The following is a 26899-nucleotide window of genomic DNA, read 5'->3' as shown; positions in this document are numbered from 1 at the left end:
TTATCTGCTGTCGACATGCTATGGATAATTAAGAACTGCTCACACTGAAGGCATACTAATTTTTTTTTCACAGGTCTCCTTCTCCTGTCCTTGTGTTCTCAACAAGGCAAGCAGCTACAGGTTTGTACAAACATCTCTGTCATGTACGTTGTCACAGAACATACATCATTCTTTCTGGCTCGGCCCCGATTAATTTTGCTGGCTTGCCGCAATTATCTCTCTCTTTGTGACTGACCTCCCGGTAAATGGAATGCAGGATAGCTGCATAATTTTTTCCTGTGAATTTTACTATTCTGTCGAATCTCTTTGGCCTCCCATTAAAGAACACAGTGAACTTAAGTCATAAAATATTTGAAACTGAAGCAACCTAGAGACTGTATTTTAGAAATTGTAAATGACAACTCTAAAAAGTGCCAAGACTTGATAACATTCTCTCATTTACCCTATTACTGAGATCAGTTGATTAAAACTGTTAATGATCTCTTGGATCAATGTCTTTTGCTTGCAGCTATAATTTACTGCATTGGTGGATTAGTACAGATGTTTTTATAGATGTCTCTGCATCGTTGCACAAGATTGCTTGTCTGCATCAAATCTGCTTCCATTCATCACTAATGAAGCAATGAAGATAATCAGCATCTACCAACTTAAAATTAAATACTGAATACAGGATAACAGGTTTTTTTTTTTTGGTTTTTTTTTGTTGTTCTCAATTTGCAGCTTCCCACTGTGGTTTTCTCTGATTGCCCACAGAGTTTGCCCTAAAAATTGAGTCAATGATAAATTGTGATTTTACCAGTAAGAATTTTAAATAGAAATGCAAATTTAGATGCACATAGTTCAAGTAATAAAAGAACCACCAATATCAGTGCACTATCCAATCAACATTGGGTGTGGAGTTTGATGTCTTTGAGAAAAGCCCTGGGAGAAAATGGTCCATGTCTTCATCACTGTCACTTTGGATCACTAAGCAGCAGACTTTACCTAATCTTAATTTACCCCCCTTTTTTTCCTATCATGGCCATCACTAAGCGCTCAAGGGAGAAGAGGAGGATGAAATGATAATATGATCCTTACACCTTCCAGAAAACAATTACTCTCTCTTTCAACACACATACATGCATTTACACTTGTGGAAATCTTGCCAAAATCTTCTTTTCCATGAAGTTGCCACTTCAGGGAAAAAAAAGAAATCTGTCAGAGATGGTGATAAGTCCTGCTGTGAGAGGACTGGACTTGATGATCTCTGAAGGTCCCTTCCAGTTCTATTATATAGGTATATCTCCATATAAGCAAAAAAGATTAGTCTTAACGAGTGGCAGCACTATTACAGTTAGTCCTATTATGGATCATTTATAATACTATACAATTAATCAGGACTAGACTCCATTGCATCTGTTGCTATATAAGCACACTTGGATTTGATTTTTAAGTACTAGATGATGGAACTGAACATCATCATCACTCGAGAATTGCCTGAACATCTCCTTAAGAAAGCACTCAACCCAAAGCACAATCAGTTCATTGCCTCATTGCACATTTGGTCTACAAAGCATATCATCTGTGACAAATTAATCACAGTGAGCATCCAGCTATTAAACAGGCATCACTGTGAGGAACGTATGATTTCTAGAACTTGTACACATAGCGCTCTCTCAGAACTTGAAAAGGTATTCTGGATAAACTGAAGATATTCCAGGATATAGGTACTCTCTCATATTAACTTAATGTAAAAACTCTTTATCACGATGTGAAAAATCTTTTTTTCTGTACTCACAGGTTCCCATAGAAGCCATAACATTACAGTGCACTTTACCTTCACATTGTTCATTTGGTAGAGATGTTAAATTTAAAGAAATTTTAATTCACTCTATAAGAGCTCAGTTAGGTTCTCAGACATGAGAGCATATATGCATTTGTAGTAATGAATTTCAGCACTAGTGTTCATTTGCTTACCATTCGTTCATTTGTGAGCCTTTACAATATAAGCTACACTTCACTACAGTGCTCTGTTGACAGAAGTGTTTGTTGGAAGAGATTCCCTGACAAAACTTGTGTTGACAGAGTGCAGCCACACACAAAAGCCAATCGGAAGAATCGGAAGGGCGCTCTGCTCTGTCGATAGAGCAGCTAGATCACCCGGCTGCTCTCTTGACATAACAGGCACCCCAAAACAGACAGACAAAGCTACCCTTTGTTGTGGATGCCCTGTTGAGAGAAGCCCTCCCTCCTCCCCCAATGAGACCACACTGCCTTTTTGTCGACAGAATCTGTTGACAGCAACATTATGCCCCAATGCTTTGAGGCAGAATGCTGCCAGAAGAAGTACTGTGTTCCGTTGAGATATTGTCAACAAAATGCATTTTGTGTATGCACGCTGCATGAGTTTAGTTGCTAGTGTAATCGTAGTCTTAAGGAAAAACCTGGGAATCACACTCCAATAATACCAAGGATGTGATGCAAACTTACAAAACTCAGGTAATTCAGGTCAAAACATCTCATTCAATTTTTCATCCTTATCTACAATTACAATCAAGCACTGCTCTCAAAACTCTGCTTTTACGAGACAAAAAAATTATTCTAAATTTGCTAGTACTTCAACTCAGGTATGACCTCTCTTACATAATCTGATGGTCCATTTATAGATAAAGACAAATTTTGTTCCTGACCCAGCAACCCAAGAAGTGGTCAGATACAAAAATAAGTTAATTTTACCACCAACCACATTGTGCATTATAAGGCGTAAAGTAATACAGCTACTTTCTAAATGACGTTACATCTACACAGCACCCTAAACTCAAAATAAGATATGCAATTTGCGTACCTTAATTTGAATTTAAGCTATTGTGGCATTTGGTGCCATCTAAACAGCTCATTATTGTGATATTTGGTGCTATCTTCTAGTAGGAAAAGTAGGAGAAATAGAAGTGGGTGACAACATGGGCCGCAGCGACCATGATATCGTAGATTTCAGGAGCCTGACAAAAGGAAGAAAGGTGAGTAGTAAAATACAGACCCTTGATTTCAAAAGAGCAGACTTCAGCTCTGAGAGAACTGGTGGGCAGAATCCCTTTGGAAATGAAGATGAAGGGGAAAAGAGTTCAGGAGAACTGGCAGTGTTTTAAAGAAGTCTTCCTGAAGGCACGGGAACAAACCATCCCGCTGCAAAGTAAGAAATACAAATATGGTAGGCATCCTGCTTGGTTTAACAGGGAAATCCTCAGTCACCTTAAACTCAAAGAGGATGTGTATAAGTGGAAACTTGGACATGTGACTAAGGAGGAGTATTAATATATGGCTGGAAAAGGATTTGCAGTAATCACGAAAGCGAAAGCACAAATGGAACTGCAGCTGGCAAGGGATGTAAAGGGTAACAAGAAGGGTTTCTAAAGGCATGTTAACAATAAGAGGGTTATCAGGGAAGTTGTGGGTCCATTACTGGATGAGAGAGGTAACCTAGTGACAGATGATGTAAGAAAAGCTGAAGTACTCAATCTTTTTTTTGCCTCAGTCTTCATGGACAAGGACAGCTCCCACACTATGGTGCTGAGCCTTTGGTCATTATCTCTGAAGACTACTGGAGACCAGGAGAGATCCTGGATGACTGGAAAAAGACAAATGTAGTGCCCATCTTTAAGAAAGGAAAGAGAGACAATCCAGAGAACTACAGACCGGTCAGTCTTACCTCAGTACCTGGAAAAATAATGGAGGAGATCCTCAAGAAATCCATTTTGGAGCACCTAGAAGATGGAAAAGTGATCAAGAGTAGTCAAAATGGATTCACCAAGGGCAAATTGTGCCTGACCAATCTGATTAGCTTCTATGATGAGGTAATAGGCTCTATGGACACAGGGGCTACATCTACACTAGCCAAAAACTTCAAAATGCCCATGCAAATGTCCATTTTGAAGTTTACTAATGAAGCGCTGAAATACGTATTCAGCACCTCATTAGCATGCGGGTGGCTGCGGCACTTTGAAATTGATGCGTCTCGCCGCCGCGCAGCTCATTCAGACGGGGCTCCTTTTTGAAAGGACGCTGGCTACTCTGAAGTCCCGTTATTCCTATCTGCTCATAGGAATAAGGGGACTTCGAAGTAGCCGGGGTCCTTTTGAAAAGGAGCCCCCATCTGGACGAGCCACGCAGCGGTGAGCTGCGTCAATTTCGAAGTGCCACGGCCACCCGCATGCTAATGAGGCGCTGAATATGTATTTCAGTGCTTCATTAGTAAACTTGGAAATGGCCATTTGTATGGCCATTTCAAAGTTTTTGCCTAGTGTAGACGCAGCCAGGGAAGACAGTGGACGTGATATACCTTGATTTCAGCACAGCTTCTGATACAGTCTCCCATAACATTCTTGCCCATAAGTTAAGGAAGTATGGATTGGATATATGGACTGTAAGATGGACAGAAAGCTGGTTTGACAGTCAGGCCCAACGGGTAGCGGTCAATAGCTCAATATCTGCATGGTGGTTGGTTTCAAGTGGAGTGCGCTGAGGCTTGGTTCTGGGGCCAGTGTTATTCAACATCTTTATTAATGACCTGGATGAGGGACTAGACTGCACCCTCAGCAAGTTTGTGGATGACACCAAGTTAGGGGGAGAGGTAGATACATTGGAGGGTAGAGACAGGATCTAGAGTGACCTGGATAAATTAAAAGATTGGGCCAAAACAAATCTGATGCAGTTCAACAAGGAGAAGTATAGAGTCCTGCACCTGTAACAGAGAATCCCAAGCATCGTTATAGGCTGGGGACCAACTCACTAAGCAGTAGTACAGTGGAAAGGGATCTAGGGATTATGCTGGATGAAAGGCTGGATATGAGTAAACAGTGTGTCCTTCTAGTGAAGAAGGCTAACAGCATATGCGGTGCATTAGGAGGAGCATTTCGAGCAAATCTAGAGAAGTTGTTGTTCCCCTCTATTCAGCACTGGTGAGACCACATCTGGATTATTGCATCCAGTTTTGGGGCCCCCCCAGTACAGAAACAATGTGGATGTCCTGGAACAGGTTCAGCAGAAGGCAACAAAAATGATTAACAGCCTGGACCACCCGACCTATGAGAAGAGGCTGAGGGATATGGGCTTATGTAGTTTGCAGAAGAGATGACTGAGGGGTGATTTGATAGCAGCCTTCAACTTCCTGAAGGGGAGCTCTAAAGAGGATGGAGAGAAACTGTTCTCAGTGGTGACAGATGGCAGAACAAGAAACAATGGTCTGAAGTTACAGAAGCAGAGGATGGATATTAGAAAAAACTACTTCACCAGGTGGGTAGTGTAGCACTGGAATGCGTTGCCTGGAGAGGTGGTAGAATCTCCATACCTAGAGATTTTTAAGTCCCAGCTTGACAAAGTCCTGAGGGGAATGACTTAGTTGGGGTTGATCCTGCTGGAAGCAGGGGGCTGGACTTGATGACCTTCTGAGGTCTCTTCCAACCCTATGATTCTATGATTTCGAAGCTTCCCTTACTCTTCCTGCAACAAAGAGTACAGGGATGCAAAATAGCATGCCTAAATTTCGAAAAATATTTTGAAATAACAAGCACGTTTCACAGACATAGAGTAGCTATTTTGGGATGCATTTGTATCCCAAAATAGTACTGCCATGTAGACTTAGCTTCAGTGAATAGATCAAACAGTAACTAGAAAGAAACACCCAAAACTGTAAAACTGGGTTTTCAGCATCATCCAAGAAGAACTTACTGGTACATGCCAGCTGCCTTCTTCACACACTAGTGAAACTTCCTCATGTTTTCTCCAAGGCTCATATTTGGGGAGAATATCCACAACTCTTATAAAGTACCCTCCTTCAAAACCACCCTGAAACACCCTTTTTTTCAGGAACACCAAAAAAAAAAACTTGATAAACAGAACAAAAAAGCAGTCCAGTAGCACTATAAAGACTAACAAAATAATTTATTAGGTGATGACCTTTCGTGGGACAGACCCTTTTCTTTAAAGTGCCGCTGGACTGCTTTTTTGTTTTGATAGGATATAGACTAGCACAGCTATCTCTCTGTTACTTGATTAACAGACTGCTACCTCAGACCATGGTCTATCAGGCTGACCAATACTGTCTCATTGTTTCCTTGTAACCCCTCACCATCTCCTTGTCTCATCGTAAACTTGGATGGTCAGCTCTTTGAGGCCGTGTTACAAGCATAATGGAGTCCTGGACTATGATGAGGGTTTCAACATGCTACAATATTATAATCAGTAAATAATAACTGATATGTGTGACAGTCCATGACAGAGTGATGATTAATGCCCTCTTCTGCCTGAAACAGAACAGGCACCATTCAGCAAAGAATGATGAAGTTTGATTTCATGTTCCACTTTCAAAAATTCATCAAAGAGAACTAAGGAGATTTACTAAAGATGTGCCACAGCTTACTTCCCCTTCTGGAGAATCATCATAACATATCTTCAAATCTCCTGCTTACACTAGGCTACCTAACACACCTCTTCTATAGTCTCTCCATAGAGTCATCTTCCACCTAGACCAACAAAACATGCAGTGACAAGACAAAGCAAAAAAAAAAAAAGAAAAAAAGAGAAAAAAGAGTTTAAGTGGAAAATCTGACTGCAAAGAATTAAATTCACATAATGCAAGGTTCAGGACAAAGCCATTTTTCTGTGTGAATTTACTGTGCAGCATTAGCATTGCACAGTCCATTAGTAAGCCAATGTTCTTTTACGCATGCTGTTTCTGTGCATCCTATACACCATCCTGTGACATCAGTTAACAAATTTAGGAAGGGAGGAGGAATGATGATACAAAGGAAGTGAAAAGTAGCTTCAGTGCACAAGACTGAACATCTAACAGTCACATCGCCAGCTCTGATTATCTCTATTCCACATTGCTGTTTGACTGTAGCTGCTAATTTATAAGCCAATCTCCTATTTCCCATGCATTGGTTAAAGTAGACCACTATCATTAAATGTAATATAATCTGTGCCAAGGATACTTGCTGTATTCTTTTAAACGATTGTGGCATCCTTCTCTGGAAAACTGTCAGGTGTAGAGTTGGCCAAAATATGGGACATAGTTTTGAACAAAAAATTGCAAAGAAACCAGTACTTCACCAAACTATCTAATATTGACCAACTCCTTTGCAGTTTAGAAAATGAGACGGCTTTAGTCAGCAATAAATAGTAAAATGCGACAGAGCAGAAGCTGTCATTTTAAAATCTATATATTTCACCCAACATTACTGTGACACTGCCTTCTAGCCAGTACATTAAGGCTCAGACTCTTCTCTTACTGAAGCAGTGACAGAACTTCCTTCAAGCGTGCAGGAACCCTAAATGACATGATTATTATCTGCCCTCCTGTGTTTCTTTCCTACATCTGAGACTACAGCCCAGATCAGTGCTCTGAGACCAATACACCAGCAGTCAATTTAGCAGGTCTAATGAATACCTGCCAAATTGATTGCAGATCACTCAGTAGTCAGTGCTGTTACTCTACCCTAGACGGGAAGAGCAAGGGAAGTCAGCTGATAGGAATAAGGGGATTTCGATGTTGGCAGGGTCCTTTTGAAAAGCACCCGCATGTAGAGGAGCCACAGGTAAGCGAAACGTTGCACTGCCAAAATGCTGCAGCTGGCGGCATGCTAATGAGGCACCAAATATTCATTTCAGGGCCTCATTAGTATTCTTCGATTTGGCTATTATCATGGCCATTTCGAAGTTTTTTGTAAGTGTAGACATAGCCTATGTGGGTTTTTTTGTTTTTTGTTTTTCTTTAAGTAGACTGCATGGGTCCAGATACAGCTTAGAATGACACCACATAGCATCTGCTGTATTAGCCACCATTCAGTTTTTAAACACAAGATCCAACAGTTATGTATGACACATATGTAGTGTGAGCACTGTGACACGAGAATGTCATTAATCCATTTATCCACTGACTCCAACAATATTTATTTCACAAACACAAATAATTTGATCCTAAACATCTAGCCTCTTGTGTTAGCCAACCTGGCATCGCCTTCCCTGACATGCTCTCTTTGTCCCACTGGGACACTCTTATATTTCTAGTACCCAGAGGCCCTAAGACCTCAGCTGGGGTGAGTGAAGTCTCTACTCCACAACGTTACCTGAGAGCAAGCTGGCCTTTAGTTCGTGAGGTAAAGTGCAGGGCTTTAAACCCTATCCTCACAGGTTCTATCCCTAGGGCCAGCAATCTGCATCTGTTGGCATTATACATATAAGAAACTTAAAGCACATTAATGAGCAGGAAGTACTCTTATAAGCCCATTCCTGCATAAATAATTTCATGTTATCATTATATAATTATTTGAATTTTGTAATATAGCCCCAAAAGGCCCACTCATTGAAATGAAGTAGAAAGGTCCAAGTCTTACTGCATTTTTTCATGCATGTGGTGTGCCCAGTCATTACATTTATCTACCTAATGGGACAACACAATAGAAAGTGTGAAGGATTTAGGCACACAAACATTTACACCCACAAAAATCAATATGGGCACAAAAAGAACCATTTTTGCATGTAGGATAGAATAGTCGTAATCACAAATGAGAGCCGCATGAACCCTAGTTTACTTGGCTACAAATAAATCTTACATTTTTCTCCTAGGGTAAAAACAAAATGGATGTGGCCATCCTAGCCCCTCCTTTCAGAGGAGCTGTGGTAATGTGGCATTTTGGGATAGCTAATGTGGCACTGCTATGAATATGCAGTGCCTCTTTACCATAATGGCGGCCAAGTGTACTTTGAAACTGCCGGTTTCAAAATGCACGCTGACTGTGTACCTGGGGGTGGGGCTTTCAAAAAGACCCCCAATTTCGAAAGCCCCTTCTTCCTAAAACTAGATGGGAATAAGGGGCTTTCAAAATCAGGAGGTCATTTTGAAAGGTCCCCTGAATACATGGGCGGCATGCATTTCGAAACCAACAGTTTCGAAGAGAGCACGACTGCCATTATGCTACTGAGGCACTGCATATTCATAGCAGCACCTCTTTAGCATATCCCAAAGTGCCACATTACCATAGTCCTTCCAAAGGGAGGGGCTAGTGTGACTATAGCTAATAGGAGCACATATGCATTACACTCTCCTTTGTGCAACCAGTACCTGCATTTTCAATTATAGCCATCAGTCCATTACACATAAAACATTTCTCCCTCATAACCAAAGAAATCATCAGTATTCACCAAAATAATTTGCTACAAAATAATATAAATGAGAATGTCTTTTTTTCTGAATATATTTGCTTCTGAAAAATATAAAAAGGAAGCTAGTCTTTTCTTTAGGATTTCTGGAGCTGAGATAGAAAAACTACTTTTAATTTATTTAGCACTCTTCATTAGAAGATCTTAAAGTGCTTTCTAAACATGGATATGTATTGTTTCCTTTACACAGAAGAGGCAACTGTAGTGAAGAGGCTGAAGACAAAATTTTCAAAACTGGACCCTAAATCTGAGTATGTCCTTATATGATTGCCCAACCAGAGATTTCTAGTTCCTGATTTTCAGAAATGATTAGCACCCAAAATGTTAACTGAAATTAGGCTCCTCTGTGCCACAATTTGAACTTTCAAAATCAGGGGACTCTTGGAAACACTAGCTGAAGTGACATCCTCATGATCAGAAAACAAACCACAGAGAACAAGCATGCTAAAAACAGAATCCAGGTCTCTCGACTCCTATGCTGTCACAAAATTTCCCCAGGGATCTGGTAGATTTTTCCGTCACTTACAAGCTTTAAAATTAAGACTGCATATCTTTCCGGATTTATTATAGAAATGATGGTTTCAATGCAAGAATCACTTGGAGTAATTCTACAGCCTGTGTTACACAGAATATCAGACTAGATGATCATAATGGTCCCCTCTGGCCTTACAGATCTATAAATCCATGACTTTGAAAATACTAGAAAGTACACTAGCAACAATCCTATATTGGCAGACAGATAAAGCAGATGCTCTAATAGGTCTTTTCGTTCCTCACCTATGAATCCAGACACTGTACCCACTTCCTCTTTCATATTTAGCATGCTACTGGATCACTAAGATACATATTATGCAAGGGTCACCAACCTTTAGCATGTGGCCCATCAAGATAATCTGCTGACGGGCTGTTAGACATTTTATTTATGTTGACCGTCCACAGGCATGAGCCCTCCTACAGCTCCCAGTGGTTTGCAGTTCCTGGCCAATGAGAGCTGCAGGAAACAGTGCAGGCCAGAGTCATGTAAAGGCAATAAAAAAGTAGGATGCCAAAATGGGGTAACTTTTGGAATGTTATTAATGTACATTCATAACTCCAACAGAAAGGTTAAAAGCTGAATAAACAAGGAAACAGATCACCTACACACAAAAATGGAGATACATCGGCAAAGCAGTGTCGTGATAGGTGAATTACCTAACAAAGCCTAAATTTGAGGACCATGATTCACAGAACCTAGAACTATCACAGACAATCTCAATTTCAGGCAAATATATAGCCCTTTTTCATCAAAAAGATATCCTTAAACATGTTCAGGGTTTACTGCTTTTTTTACTTATATCCACAGACCCGCACACAGCAAATGAATTCAGTGCACTATGGAGACCTAAGTGGGTAGACAGTAATTAAATGCACTAGAATAATGAATTCTTTTAGAGAAAAGAATAAATATCTGCTCTATAAAAAGAAAAATCAGATTATGATGATCAATGAACAGTGCTAAAATGACAAACTACGAGAAATACTTAAAAACAAACCACAGTATTTTTTAAACCATCTACACACATTCATTTCTTCTTCGCCACATCAAACTCCTTCAGAAACCCAGGAAATGCAATTACTGTGCTGGTTCAACTTCTGCTTAAACCTCAGGTGGTCAGTTTCCTGGCAGGGTTACTATGTTCCCCCAAGATTAGGCCACAAAAGCAAAATGCAGTATAGTTCCAAGACCATTTTTTTTTTATCAACAAGCACTGTCCTCAGATGAGATTTCCTAGTTTTTTTACTCCACATGAAGAAAACTAAAATATTTTCCTCCTTGGGCAATATGCTAGTTTGATTTTATTTTCCCTAACATTTCACCTGTCAGATTGTGATAAATATCATAAACAAAGAATGTAATATTCTCACTGTCCCATTATCAAATACCTGGACCTATTAAAAAACTAGAAGCATAATCCTGAGGGAAGACACGAATGCTGAAAACGCTCTCAGATACCTAAGTCATGTTCCAGGCACCCAGGATACAAACTTAGCTGTAAAATACTCTGAAAGGGATACTGTTCAGAAGACATGCCACACTGTATTTTTCTTCTCTTCCTTGTGGCACTAGTGTCCTAATCAGTAGAAGAGAGACTTTTTGTACAGAGCCAAGAGAACCTATATTAAAGAATGGAGAGAAATGTGTTCTGTAAAACTATTTGCCACAAGCAATTGTCATGCCAAGAAAAGGTAGGAGGTTATCATGTCATATATACTTAGTTCATTATGTGGCAAAACGAAAATATTCATGAGGTGGAACTCATCAAACATAAACCTGATCAACTGCACCCTCACTTTGCAAGTTCACAGTCGCTCTTCCTCTCACAGCATGTCATGAAAGCTTACCTGCTTGCCCAGTGGTAACACTGACAGCTGCAAAGAGCCTCTGCGAACGGCTCAAGTCAGATACCCCATTTACAGCTTCCACTTCAAAAGTGTAATTAGCGTGAGCCAGCAGGTCCAGGACAGTGACATAGTTATCTACTAATCCAGTTTGTTGGGGTAAATATCCAATGTTACTCCCACAGGGAACACATTCACCCTGCTCCCAGCTGCACCTCTTGCACAAAATTCGGTAAGTCACATCATTTCTTCCCCCATTGTCAGCAGGAGGGCTCCACTCCAAACTCACGGTAGTCTGGTTGATATTGAAGATGAGGTTCTGTGGTGCAGATGGAGGTCCTTTGTAACACACACAAACACACACAAAAAGATGATCAAAACAAAAAAGCAGCCCAGTAGCACTTTAAAGACTAACAAAATAATATATTAGGTGGTGAGCTTGCGTAGGATAGACCCACTTCTTCAGACCATAGCCACAGCAGAACCTATGGATCTCCATTCCAAACAGCTGAATGTAGTGCTTTGCATGTTGAATAGTAACAGAGAGATAGGCGCGTTAGCCTACATTCTAACAAAACAAAAACACAGTCCAGTAGCACTTTAAAGACTAACAAAATATAATACATTAGGCGGTGAGCTTTCATGGTCTAAATAAATGGGTCTACCCCATGAAAGCTCACCACCTAATATACTATTTTGTTAGTCTTTAAAGTGCTGCTGGACTGTTTTTTTGTTTTGATAGAATATAGACTACAAGCCTATCTCTCTGTTACAAAAAGACGATGAAATCACTGAGGGACATTTACCCGGTGTTTTTCTTTACTGAGGTTCAATCTATGAAATATTTTTCTTCCCGTAAACATGTTACTACACCCATCACTCACTTTACGAGCACAATGGGTCCCAACTTTCCGCTCATAAGTGAAAACTTGTAAGAAGGACACTAAATTCCCATTAAAATGCATGAAAAATCTCTGATTCATTCCAAGTGCTTGTAATTTGACGAAGGAGGGGCAGCACGTGGTGCTGCTTTTGAAAGGTAAGTGAACATTGGGTTGGGAGGGGTTGGAGAGGATTACAGGCTGGGGGCAGTTTGGGGCCATGAGTGGGATGGAGGGTTAAAACCTGGTGGCAGGTGGGGGTGGGTTAAGGCTGTGGCAGGTTGAGTCCACGGGAAGGGTGGGGTGTTAATGCAGTGGTGGGTTGGGTCCATGAAGCGGGCAGGGGGCGCTCAGGCTTCTGCAGGTTGAGTCCGTGGGATGGGGGTGGGGGTTAAGTCCGTTGCAGGTTGGGTCTGTGAGGCTGGCAGGGTTTCAGGCTGCAGTAGGTTGGGGCCGCAGCGCAGGTGGCTGCAGGGGTTGGGCTGTAGGGGTTGAGTCTGTGGGGCTGGCAGGGTGTTAAGGTTGCAGTGGGTTGGGGCTGCAGAGCTGGCAGGGGGTTCAGGCTGCGACGCTTTGGGTCTGCAAGGACTGGGGTAAGGCTTGTATTAGCGAGGGGGAGTTCACTCGTCAAGTAAACAAAAGTAGGTATATGTGCCCCTTGTTTTAGCAAGTACTTGTAAATAAAGTACTCATTTAATGAGGGACAAGTGTACAAGCTATACAGAAGTCTCCTTGAGCTCACTTGGAAAGTTTTATTTATTTATTTTCCATTACGGAATCAGGATAACAATTGGCTATATATTTACTGCAACTGACTTTAGCTGTTTTTCTTCTGGGTGATTAAAAGGCTCAGTTAACACACCTCAGAAGTTTACTCCTACAGCATTTTTGTATGGAGACTCCCTCCCCCAATTTTAAACAAACACCACTACACTCATTTAGACATTCCTTAATCAGCAATATTTGGGTACAGCTTTGGATTTTGGAAACTTTTGTTACCTGAACCACCTTTCTGTGTAGGTTAGTTTATTTGCACATGGTATGTTAAGCCACATCCCATTAAATTTCAATCAAAGTTCAAAGCCACACAGTTACTTTTCATTTTGCATTTAATTCATTTTTGTGTATTATCACATTAGGAACACATTCTGTGACAATTTTAAGATTGCACGAAAGCCATGCTTGTACTCTTTCTGTTAAACCAAGTTATGTATTTACACAGTATCTTGTCTTTCCCAAGGTTATATTGGGCAAACAAGAAATTATATTCCGTTTACAATTTCCCATTGCAGTTCAATTTCACTTATCAGTTTCATTTATTACTTTGCAAACACACTGAAGGCCTAGAGTAAGCACTAGTGACAACAAGAATGTACTCAGTTGGTTAAGCAACGTCCTTCACTACTGAATTCATGATTGACTCACTTGTGCACGCAACGAATGGTGGATCAGAAGGTGCTCTATAATAACTATCATCGCAATCACATCGGGAAGATCCTTCCTTGTCAGAGAAACTATGAGTAGGACAGCGGGAGCACTGTAGGTCTTGTGAAGACGATTTGTAGAATCCACGTCCACATGCTAAGGGGAGAAGGAACAAAAAACCTCAGAGATGCATTTGCATAGTCATCTGCTTTGCTTTCTTCTCTGTATCAATTATACGTAGCCTACGCTTCCACAGCATTGATATTGTCTACCTCAAATTATTTCAGCAAAAGCAAAGTATTGTGCTCAACTGCATCATGAAAAAGGTATTTTTTCTTCATCTTGTACCATTCACTTGATTTTGCAGCACTGGATGCAATGCAAATGCACAATATAATTGCACCAGCAGCTGGTGGCAGGATATTCTGACTCTGGAGACCAAAGAAATAGGACAATCAGTACCTACTTCTCCATTCACATACGAAGAAATTAATGAAAACTGTGGGCCAGAATGTCAGATTTTATAATCAGCACAACTCTGATTTGTAACCCTCTGTACTACACATTGATTATAGTGTCTGGCCTCAAAAATGTGTGTCTCCGAACATTATGCTCCTCTAGTTATGTTATCTCAGGAAAAGTCAAACTACTTTGAGTGTGTAACTAGCATACAATGAACGTCATAACTGCAGTCAGTACTTGTGTTATATGCACAAAGTGGGTCATTTTGTGACATTCAGCTATTCTCCAATCAAGGGGAAGCATAATTCCTCCCAGAGTTCCCTAGTATGCAGAGAAAGTGTGCAGGCTACCCCATTCTTTTAGGTTAAGCATTCTGTTTTCACCAGTGAGTCCAACCAACATCATAGGCCAGTTTGAGAAATGGAGCCAGGTCCTTCTGCCTTTCCCTCCCTTCCACTCTATCTGGGCAGGCAGGTCAGAGTGCAGAAGGAGCATTCCCCCATGATTGCAGTCTGTGACTCTCCTGGATGATTGTGTCAGGGGTACAAGAGGGAAGAATGGCTCATTGTATCTCCAATCCAACTCCAGTGTCCTGCTAAAGGTCTATGGATAAACTAGCCCACTGTGAAGTTACAGTATTTGCTTGCTTGCTTATTGTACTAGCTATTAAACAGTGATTTTAAACACATTTTCAATCATCACCATTTATTTTCTATTAAGCAGACTGCAGTGCATTTTCTTACTTGTAGAGCAAACACATTTAAAAACCTACCTGAATATGATTAGTGGATATACATTTAACCTTTATCTTTGTTAACTACCAGGTGGAAAAACAACCTGCACACATTATTAAACAGGATTATTTTCTCAGTGATCCTTCTGGTTACCAAACCCGAAGGAATGTTCTAAATGGAGGATGACTGCATCGTACTAAACAAAGGGAAATGCTACCAATGTTAAACACATTATGACCCTGTTTCACCTTTGGAGAAGAAGGTTACAGGGGCACACTTGATAATATAGCAACCATTGTCAACAGAAAGCATGCCAGAGTACAGAATTCCTCTAGAAGCTTCTAATGAAACTCAGGCTTTTTCAACTGCACAGCTTCATTCAACTTCTGTTCTCCAATAAATCAGGCAATCACAGCACAGACAATTTAACCTATAAGCCACTGCATGAGTGTGTATGAAAAATGTATTGTGGGAGAAGCTTAATATCAGGTGCCAAAAGCAAGTGCAATACTCCTTATAAATACCCAGAGGGAACATTTGCTCTAGTAACCTTCATATTTGATTGGTGAGGTTGTCTCACAGCAGGTATGGAGCTGTCCCAAAGACACAATATTTAAAAGATTTACATGTGATTTTGGAGATCAGATACTGAAGTGAAGGGCATAGTATAAAAACACATTGGGCCTCCTCCAAAGTCCATTAGAATCAATGGAAAGAGGGAAAAAAAGGGTCATATGGACTTAAGTGGGCTTTAGTTTGGGTGCATTGTAGCCATACTATTCCACCTACTATATATGAGTACTGTGCAACTGTGATATTAAAATTATGCAGGTCAATTTTTTGTCCTCTGGACTGATAAAATCATCTGTTTATTTAGTTCAAGACAAATGAAATAAATAAAAAATCTGAAGATTTACCTCATTTTTTTTTCAATTTGCTAAAGAAAAAGCATGTCCAAAAAGACATCCATGATATTTTGGAGTCTGTCCTGTTTAAAAGGTAGGGGTTCTAAGCCAAATTATATGCTTTACTTCAATGAAAGTTCATTAAGTTGGGAGAATTTAGCCCCGTGTTTGAAAAACATGCTCTCTTTGACTGATTGTATCACTACAAGGTAACATGATTACACTAAATATATCACCACTAAACAAAACAAACAAGATCTAACAAGGCCTTAGTACCCATTCATCAGAGCTTTCTGGAACAAACATTCATATAAACTTGACCTGTTGAGTTTACAGACAAAGAGTACAAATAAAATGCCTTTCTCATTCTCTTTCAAGATTATTCTAAGGTTTCCAGGTCAAGGGTGGACAGTACTGACATTAACTGTTTTGTAAACATGAATTATAAATAAATATTAATCCATTAACCCAGCACCCCCAGTAAAGATCCAGACAAGTGACCAAATAGTACATTTCCTGTCTTGTCTTAGCTAGTCAAGTTCCTGAGATGAGGAAAGCACTGGACAAACACACTGCATCTTCCAGTTTGCAGCCCTCTGCAGAGCAAAGAGCAACTTGAAAGGTACAGACGCCTACTGTGAATTCAGTCTGTCCCTCTCAGCAGGGAGCATTACAAAGCAAAGATGCCAAAAGAAAATAGAGATTTCAGAGAGAAACAAAACACACAGAAAAACCTTTTACATTTTTCCTGATAGCTTGATCTAGACATTTATATGCTCAGTCACTTGTTATTTAAAGTCAGTGTGCATTTCTTATTATAGTTCAATGGATTTGAATGTCTCCTACTAGTCTAACTTAAAGCTCTTTATTCTTGTGCAGTGGATACAAGAGGCAGCAGGATCAGACACTCTTTGTATCATGCTTCTATGTCCATCATCTTTAGTTCTAATAAGAGCCCATGTGATGGCAATTAGTTACTATTTCTTCAACATAAGCACCCAATAAATACATAGCAACATTATTCCTGCAATGCACTCCATCACAGCCTTAAAAAGCTGGCTCTACCACATAAAATCTAAAAGCAAATGTTTACTAATATCACATGCAAAAAAGTCTGAAGATATGTTAAAGGGATATGTTAAAGATACAATGCATCATATTAAAAAGGGCAATGCTCTCCCTTTCCTGGCAGAATTAAAGAAATATATTTGCTTATTAATGATTTTTACCTTCCTGAATTGTATTTTAAAAGCTGAGCTGGTTTCTGGTCTCTTACAGCAGGCGTGAGGATCCTTTCTCCTGTGAAGGGCCACTGATCCAAAGAAAAAAATCAGTTGCAAGCTGCACACAGCCTTGCAGGGGTGGGGGCAGAGGTGGCTCAGGGCTTCCCCTTGGATTTTCAGGGTTGTCAGCTTTCCCAACTGGGCAGACCAGAAATCATTGCTGCAAATGATGTCCAGTCTGTCCAGTGGGGAAAGCCCGGAACCCTATAATTCAAATGGGGCCAAGAGGAGAGGTCCAGAGTGGGACAGAGGACTGGGGTGTGAGAGCGTGGACAGGGCTCCAATTGGGGGTGCGGACTTTGGAGGAGACTTATGATGTGTGTTGGGATGCAGGAGGGGGCTCAGGGCAGGGGACTGCGGTGGGAGCTAGGGTACTGGATTGCGCTCAGGGGTGGATCAGAGTAGTGGTGCAGGCTGTGGGAGGGAGTTTTGGTGAGGGGCCTGGGAGGATGATGTTAGGGTGTGAGAAGGGGACCAGGGCTGGGGAAGGAGACTGGGGAGAAGGAGGGGACATGGGTGCTTACCTCTGGCAGCGCCCAGATTTGGATGCACACACTGCCCTTGCTTGTAGACACTGCCCCGACAGCTCCCATTGCCTGCAGTTCCCAGCCAATGGGAGTTGCAGCGCTGGTGCCTACTAGCAACGGTAACTTGCTGATCTTCCCAGATCATCATGAGGCAGTGCTCAGACCTCCAGCACTGTTCACCCAAGATAGAACCCCTACTGCACATTTCAGCCTGTAACTGCTAAATCAAATGGTAACACAAACGTAAATAGTGATATTAAAGATGCATAACAGTGCATCATGGGATGAATAATGTATGAAAGGCATAGCAAATTCTAATTGCAAGGGCAGCTTGGTGTGGTTTGAAGCCACTCAACTCCTGGTATGAGCTCGTTTAACATTAAAATCTAAGCAAAGTATGGGCCAGTGGGGGGGTTCTGTTATTGGGGCATGTGGGGTGCTGCCTAGTCAGAAAAGAAAAAAGTAAAACTGATGCCTAGTTGACCTGCACCCAATTCTGGGTGTTATTCACATCTGCTAATTGAACAGAATAGCTCTTCCTCAGATGAGGGGTACATCATTCAGACAGCTGCTCAGGAGGCCAGACTGCCTCAGTGAAAGCAAGTGCACACTCCCAGATGGGAGCTGCAAACCGACAGCAGCAAAAGCACTTTGCTAAACAGCACAGAAGATACAGCAAGCCCCCAAACTGGCACTTTCAAAAGTATACGAAAAATAATGAATACATGAAGATTATTGTTCTTAATACTTGAACATTATAACACAACATCCAGGCTTCACTGGGCAACATGCAAGCAATACAGAGAAGAAGTCACAGGGCACAGCACCTCACTTAAAGTCTGTCTCAGCCTGACCAATGTGGGCATCCTAGCCTTGTGTACTCATACGAGACAGCCTGGCCTGCCCTTAAGAATAAATTATCTCACCTCCCCTATCAGAGGAAAGAATCCTCCAAGAACAGAGTTGGTGCAGTTCCGCTATGCAGGGAAGAATTCACACAGCAGACACACACTCCTTGGCCTGCACAGCTGAAGTCTGCAATTGCTCAGGGGTTTTGATCATTTATGTTTAAACCGCTCCTGTCTTGATAACTTTACATATGCAGTAACATTCTATATTCTGTCCATATGTGGAGCCATCATACAACGAAAAACCTTGATATATAGCTGCTAAAGCCAGTGACGGTTGCTAAAGTAATTGTTTTTGGCTTGGCATTAGTAAGTTGCTTTCTTTTTTACACCCCTTGTATATATATCCTGAAAGTTTATGTTTTGCATCTGTATGATATGGTGTATAGAATAGAAAGGTGACATTGACGTAGTGTGGTATTTTCTCACATATATACATAATGGCTGTGTCTACAATAGGATTGCACTTTCGAAAGGGGCATGCAAATGAGGAACTCAAAAATGCAGATGAGGAGCAGATTTAAATATCTGGTGCCTCATTTGCATATTCTTTCAAAAGAGTTTGTTTTGAAAGATGAAAAGCAGTGTAGTCGCTCTTTCAAAAGTAAACCCCATCTTTGAAAGAACACTTCTTCCCGTAAGAACCCTTCTTCCCACAAAAACGGTAGCTACTCTTCAATGAGCCCGGCACAAGCTTCAGCGACCTAAGGGCCAATGGTGATTGAATAATTTCTTCTTTTTTTAATCTTTGTATACTTGAGGAAGAGTTTTCCAAGAAATTCCACAAAAGAGAAAGGAGCAGATATGAAAAGCATTATATGGTATTTGGAGTCTCACTTGTGGGAGACAAAGAGGACAAAGGAAAATGTTAACTTAGGTGAGATATTGATATTTTTGATTCAAGTTTAACTTTAACTTTCTGGTGTAAAACCTGTGGAAAGCTAGAAAAGTTTTGTTTGTTGTGGTTGTTGTTATTTCCACTTGTTTTGTTTTGTAGTAGAACTCCTGGGTCTGAATTTAAACTAAGAGAATATCGAAAAAATAGCTAGATTAGTAATAAATCTTGTTCAGATAATGGAGGAAAGATGATAAATAGGACTGAGGTTAATGATACATTCATTTTGGAGAATTATTTGTTATAAAGAAATGAGATTAATGAAAGCGGATTACAGATGAAAATTGCTTCTAATGCACAAGTCAGGAATCAAAAAATATGCAACTATTCTCTCTACCATTTTTGGCATGGTGGACACTTGACAACATGACTTACATAACTTCTCAGTCTGCATGAAAAGTAAAAAATATATATCTATGGTGCATGCAGTTAGTTTGTCACCAATTTATAACACTGGCATAATCAGTATAAAGAAATAAACAATGTACCCTGTTACCAGAGTAAGAGAGCTCATTCATGAATTTGTTTTCATCTGAAGAAGTGTGTTTTACCCATGAAAGCTCTAAGGTGCCACAAGACTGCTTGCTATTTCTCAAGGTACAGGTTAACATGGCTACCTCTCTCAGAGTCACTAATTCTTGGTACGTCATGTTTAATTTACTCTGCCATCAAATGCAAATCATACTAGCATAAATGACAGCATTATGCACAGTACAGATGAAAAGTAATGATAAAATATATTAGCCTCTTCTCTAAAAAAGTTAATAATCTAACAGTGACAAAGAAGTGGACTGTAGTGAAGATTAGGGTTAAACTGTTAGCAATTTGCTTACAGATGATGGGGAGAAATCCTGATCCCAATGAATTCAATGGCAAGTCTCCAACTGAGTTCAGGATTTTCATCCTTACTCCACTCCTCCTGTAAACTTTGAACCCTTTAGTTTTGCTCTGTTCAGTGACTATTATTTTTCCAAAAGCAGTGGGTAGATTTTGTTTTGTTTTGAAGTGTACACATTAAACATAAACATTTTTAAACAGGGCAAACCAAATCACAAAACCACTTTTTAAGCTGGTAGACATTATAGACAATTCAGCTAAACCCTTCTTACAGACATTATGTATACGGTAGGAGTTTGAGCAGATGTTTCCTGGCTGACGTTATGCAGCTGCAAGGAGTTTATTAATTATAAAACATAAAATGGATTGTTCTGTAATTGTAACTCTCTCGAGTTCTGATACTTTTGGAAATTAGCATACATATATATTCAGGACTGAGATGGACATTTCTACAGAATTCCAGATGAACACTTTTGCAAATGCAGAAGAAGGCTGGTCTTTCTACATGCGTAGCTTTTGAATATTTGCATCATATTAATATCCATCTATAATTCTACAATTCAGAACTGAAAGCCCACCTTGCAGAAACAGTACTCCCACTGCTAGTGTTGCTGACCTCATTGAGGATGGACAGGTCCAGAATCTTTATTTTAATCCTATTGACAGTGCCTCAGTGGGAGTAATTGCAATAGTCAGCCGCAAACCCTCTTGTCACTGATATACTACGATTTTTCACAATGAAAATGAACAGCAGACTGGAAGGATGAAAATGACATGGTGTAATGATTATATTAAGATCTGTGAGACCCCTTCTGTGTTAACCTGATGCAAACACAGGACAATTTGGCACTGGACATACAAAGACTTGTAAGCATATGGGCAATAAATATGGTTATAAACAGAAGTTTTTAAAAAAGAAAAAGTTTTACTCTTTTACAACATAGGTTTGACTAGCAATTCATAACATTACACAGTCAGTCTATTTGCAAAGGTTAGGTAAGTGAAAGCTGATCATCCTATAATAATTCTCAAATGCACATCTCAGTGCTAAGGGGGTGGAAGTGGAGGCTGGGAACAAATCCAAGAGCAAAGGGAGACTTTATAATCCCAGATCCCCATTTCCAATCATTCGTGTGTGTGTTCCAGCCATGACTAAGTTAGACAGTGTAAATTATTTTTATAGTCAGCGATGGCATCTGTTATGCCTTCTATGGCACCTAATATATAGTGTTTTATAAGGATCCCAGACTGTAGTGTTTCATTTATCTAACGACTATGCAATGATAAATGTCTGGCTGAAAAAGATGTTTATTTTATCTTGCAAATGTTTTTTTCTAACTGCAATAGTGTCTAAAGATTATGTATGTTTCAATCAAAGAATTATGTTGTATGGTTTAGCCAGAGTAAACACAAGACTTTTAATGGTGCATCAGCAGTAGTGTGAATGACATATCTAAATAGGGCTGTCCTGTGACTGCATACCATCACTAGCAGAATGTTTGCTGTTGCCTGTCAAGAATCTCTGTGACTTGATACTCACCTCCCAAGACTAATAAGACCTTGTTGTCAAAAACCTTCCTAATGTCATCCCTGTAATAGTTCACATATTGTTGATTTGTGCAAATAGCTTTGGTCAGTTTTGGACATTTAAGTAATATTAAAGGGGAGGGGTCAGGGATTAGAGGAAATTAAAATTCTTTCTTCCTATAGATCCTCTTAAATAAGAGGTTCTTTCTGCTATTTTTAGGATTCAAGCAGTGTAGCAAAATGCCAGATGATTTTTTTAACTTCGCTAGGTGCAAAGCAATCCAACAATTGTAGAGCAATACTCTCAAATGTTTTGCTGTCTTATATTTAATCCTTCTCTTCTTGAGTCTGCAAATCAGAGAATACATGTTTACACTACACTACAACAACAGAACTACTCAGAGACTAAATATTATAAAAGAAAAAGCTAAAATAAAGAATTCATTTAAATGGCAATTAAAGGGACTCGCACAGTCTTGAACAAAATTAAGTGCTTGGACAAATTTTACTGTTGTATAGTACCTAACGTTTGTCCCCTACGTTTTCAAAGTGTGTAAAGACTGAGATTTGTGACCTCACATGAACCTTCATGAGAAAGGCACAGCTAAATCACCACAAACAGCTTCCAGAACTGTACATGTGAAACTCTCTAAAAAAAGAAGATAATGCAGAAAGGCTGAAACTCTGTTAATGATGACCTGCAAAAAAGGGATGGGGAAAATCGGAAAATTTACAATTTTCTTGTGCTTTTGTTTCTTGATGAAAGCATAAGTCTCAGACCTTCAAATGCTGCTCACTGTAATGCATGAAATTCTGTGCACCTTAAAGACCATAGAACTCAAGTACCTTGCAGATTCATACCTATTAGAGAATTCCTGGGTTTTTTCAGTTCCTCCCAGAAACGTAGTTTTCCCAAAAGATTCTATGATAAACTAAAGAATTAATGGGATTATGATATTACAAATATGGAAAAAACATGACTGAGATAGGGAAATGTGTAGCCTTTAAAAAAAAAACTGGTGAAGTTAAAAAAAATTAAGTATAAAAAGTACTGTTAATTATTTAACATACCTATTCTTTTAAAGGGCTGAGCTGGTAAAAATGTTCTGAATATAGATTCTTCTTCAAAATCATTTTTGACTTAGTAAGTAATTTTAATAACAAAAGCAAGCTTTTTAATGTTAAGATTTCAACTGGAATATTTGGTCAAAATTTTCTTAAAAAGAGGACAGATTTTTTAACCTAGAATATGAGCTGAAGAAACTGCCACAAAGACAAGAATTCCTGATATTCTGGAGGGAATAACAGTTAAAAACGAACAGAGCAATATATATATATATATATATATATATATATATATATATATATATTTATCTTTCCAGGTAGACTGTGTACAAAACATTCTTTTTGGATTTGTGTGAACTGGGATAAAACTGGGATAAATAGGGTTTATTTGTTTGTTTGTTTCCCCAATAGAATGTGTTAGCCAGCACATTGTAATTAACAGCTTCTAAAACTTTCATATATATGAGTCACACTGTACTCCAGTATGTACTGCTCAGTACAACCTGTCAGATGTTAGAATTTTATAATCCATTAGTTGAACATGCTAATTTAGCTAACATGTTCTAATAAAACCTTTTACCCTCTGGGTGGAATTCCTGATACTTGGTTATGAGTGTTATGCAGAGTGTGGATGGCTGGAAAAGTAAAAATGGATCCTTCAATCCATCATCTGAACAGCATACTATACCGCCAGCGCCCCCCGACAAAGAAGAATATGGATTCCACCTTCCAGAACCTGAGTCATTTAATTGGAAACTTTGTGCAACCACACTTGCTCAAAGTTTGTGCATGGGAAAGTATCGGTGATGTTGGAGGAATGATACACTAAATCTCTCCCCTCCCAAGTCTGTCTTTGCAATTCTATCTCAGCAACTGGCCCATCCCATTCATTGCTGATGGGTCTATCATGATAAGGCTCTTTAAAGGAATCCACAGCAGAGTGGAAGGCACCTCCATGAGTACAGGAAAATAACCACCGTCAGTGCACCTCAGGAGAACAATCGGCCCAAAGGTTACTTACAGTGAAGTTTTAAGATTATATAATGTAAAAGTACTGACAGATCATTTAGCCTTGCTGGTTCTAGTCACGAGAGTGTGTTATAACAAAATAAAACCAGCTACACAAACTCAAGAAGCCTTTCAATACAAGTACAGCAACATTTTCTAAATAGTTTAACATACGGTTTATGCTGAAAAAAAGGTTGCAGACTTGTTTCACTATAGTAACAAAGAGAAAGCCATGCTAGCCTATATACTATCAAAACCAAAAAGCAGTCAAGTAGCACTTTAAAGACAAACAAAATAATTTATTAGGTGAGCATTTGTGGGACAGACCCACTTCTTCAGACCATAGCCACACCAGAACAGACCCAATATTTAAGGCACAGAGAACCAAAAATCCAGCATCTCAAAAATAATCCAGACATTAAAATCAAACCAGCTGACAAAGGGGGTGCTGTTGTCATCATGAATAAATCAGACTATGAACAGGAGGCTGCCAGACAACTCTCCAACACCACATTTCACAGACCTCTCTCCTCTGATCCCACTTTGGAATTGCAAAAGAAATTACAACAACTACTTAAGGAACTCCCTGCTGTTACTCGGGACCTTGTTCACTCAGACATACCATCTGACCCCCAGCCTGGATTATTCTATTTACTTCCCAAAATCCACAAACCTGAGAACCCCGGATGCCCTATCATTTCGGGTTTTGGCACCCTTACCACCAGACGATCCAGTTATGTGGACTCTCTTCTCAAACCTTATGCCACCAACACTCCCAGCTATCTCCAAGATACCACTGACTTTCTGAGGAAATTACAAAACATCGGAAAAGTTCCTGACAACACCATCCTTGTCACAATGGATGTAGACTCTGTACACTAATATTCCACACAAAGACGGATTACAAGCAAACAGGAATACCATCCCTAATGTCACCACAGCCAATCTGGTGCCTGACCTCTGTAACTTTGTTCTCACCCACAATTATGTCCCATTGGGGCACAATGTATACCTCCAGATTAGTGGTACTGCTATGGGCACCCGCATGGCCCCACAATATGCTAATATATTTATGGCTGGCCTGGAACAACGATTCCTCAGCTCTCATCCCCTATTACCCTTCCTCTACTTAAGATACATTGATGACTTCTTTATGATTTGGACGCATGGTATACAGACACTAGAAGAATTCCACAGAGACTTTAACAATCTGCACCCCACCATCAACTTATGCCCTGATTACTCCATGCGAGAGATACATTTCCTGGACACTACAGTACAAATCAAGGATGGCCTGATTGGTACCACACTCTACCAGAAACCCACTGATCGATATACTTACCTACACCCTTCTAGCTTCCATCCTGCGCACATAACTAGATCCATTGTTTAAATCAAGCCCTTACGTACAATCACATTTGCTCTGATCCTACTGACAGAGACCAAAAACTACAAGATCTTTACCAAATATTCATAATCTTGAATTACCCACCAGGAGAAATAAAAGAACAAATCGACAGGGCCAGACAAATACCCAAAGACCAGCTACTCCAAGATAGGCCCAAAAAAGCCAAGAACAGAACACCACTGGTCATTACCTACAGCTCCCAACTCAAATCACTGCAACGCACTATTAAAGACCTACAACCTATCCTTAATCAGGATGCCACACTCCAGAAGGCCTTAGGTGACAGGCCTGTTCTCTCCTACAGACAGCCTCCGAACCGTATGAGGATTCTCACCAACAACCACAGTCTATACCACAGGAACACGAGTCCTGGAACTTTTCCTTGTTGCAACAAGGCCCATTGCCAACTTCGTCCACATATCTATTCTGGAAATACCATCACTGGACCTAACCAGGTTATTCACAGAATCACGGCACTCATGTTCCTCAACTAACATCATATATGCCATCAAGTGACAACAATGCCCAGATGTTTCATATATTGAACAGACTTTGTTCCAACTCTCTTAGACAATGAGTTAAAACAGACATAAAAACACTCCTGATCCACAAACTGGTCAGCCAGCATTTTAATTGAGTGGGCCATTCTGTTAATGACTTAAAAGTTTGCGTCTTACTGAAGAGGAATTTTCACAACACTGTTGAAAGAGAGGGTGATGAACTCTCTTTTATATTCAAATTTGACACATTAACACATGGTTTGAACTGGGATGGGAATTTTCTGGGTCATTATAGGGGCTCGTTTGCATACTTGGCTTAATCTAATTCTTGACTCCTCCTGCCCCTCTACTCTCTGATGTGCTCACCTTGATAATTTTTTTTTCTGATTTGTCCACCTTAATTACTATTTTTGGTTCTCTGTGCTTTAAATATTGAGTCTGTTCTGGTATGGCTATGGTCTGAAGAAGTGGGTGTGTCCCACGAAAGCTCACCTAATAAATTATTTTGTTAGTCTTTGAAGTGCTACTTGACTGCTTTTTTGTTTTGTTTCACTATATTATTCTGTGATTGTATGTAGAAACCTCCAAGAGCAAACAAAAAAGCAATCAAATCACCAGAGAGGAAATCAATAAAATAGATTATTTTCCTCAGCTATTCCTTTCATCATAACTTGTTTTAACAAAGGTCAAGCTTCCCAATGATATAGACCCACAAACCAGCTACATTTTGTCCTCTCTTTTTTTTCCACCCAACTTCACTGTAATTTGGACTCTGCCTCTATCATAATCAGTGGAGTTCTGTGTAGGCACAGCCACTTACTTGCCCAAACACAGGGGTCTGTCCATGACCATAGCATGGCCAAGGCTTTAGACAGTAAGCAGCTTGGGAAAGGACTGCAACCATACTGCCATACAGTGTTCCCAATACAATGGGAGCTTCTGCTTTGGTGGCTATCACTA

The 26899-nt window shown here is 39.9% G+C and overlaps 1 protein-coding gene across 5 annotated transcripts in view; it reads right to left on the bottom strand.

Annotated features, from left to right (window-relative positions):
- Window positions 1-26899, bottom strand: part of EPHA7 (EPH receptor A7) — a 181432-nt gene that overhangs the window by 102132 nt on the left and 52401 nt on the right. For 4 of the 5 annotated variants that reach the window (XM_074990866.1, XM_074990867.1, XM_074990868.1 and 1 more), the window contains exons 4-5: window positions 13881-14036; window positions 11578-11913 (exon numbers count right to left, since the gene is read on the bottom strand). In XM_074990866.1, the coding sequence (XP_074846967.1) occupies window positions 11578-11913; window positions 13881-14036 (492 nt within the window). Of the gene's footprint in view, window positions 1-11577; window positions 11914-13880; window positions 14037-21009; window positions 21122-26899 lie in introns of those variants that run through there. The other variant, XM_074990871.1, reaches the window with a different exon arrangement.

The sequence above is a fragment of the Carettochelys insculpta genome, chromosome 3 (assembly GCF_033958435.1).
Source record: "Carettochelys insculpta isolate YL-2023 chromosome 3, ASM3395843v1, whole genome shotgun sequence".
In the NCBI taxonomy this organism is placed as follows: domain Eukaryota; kingdom Metazoa; phylum Chordata; order Testudines; family Carettochelyidae; genus Carettochelys; species Carettochelys insculpta.
Note: the sequence above shows the minus strand (reverse complement) of the source record. Positions and strands in the feature narration are given on the sequence as shown.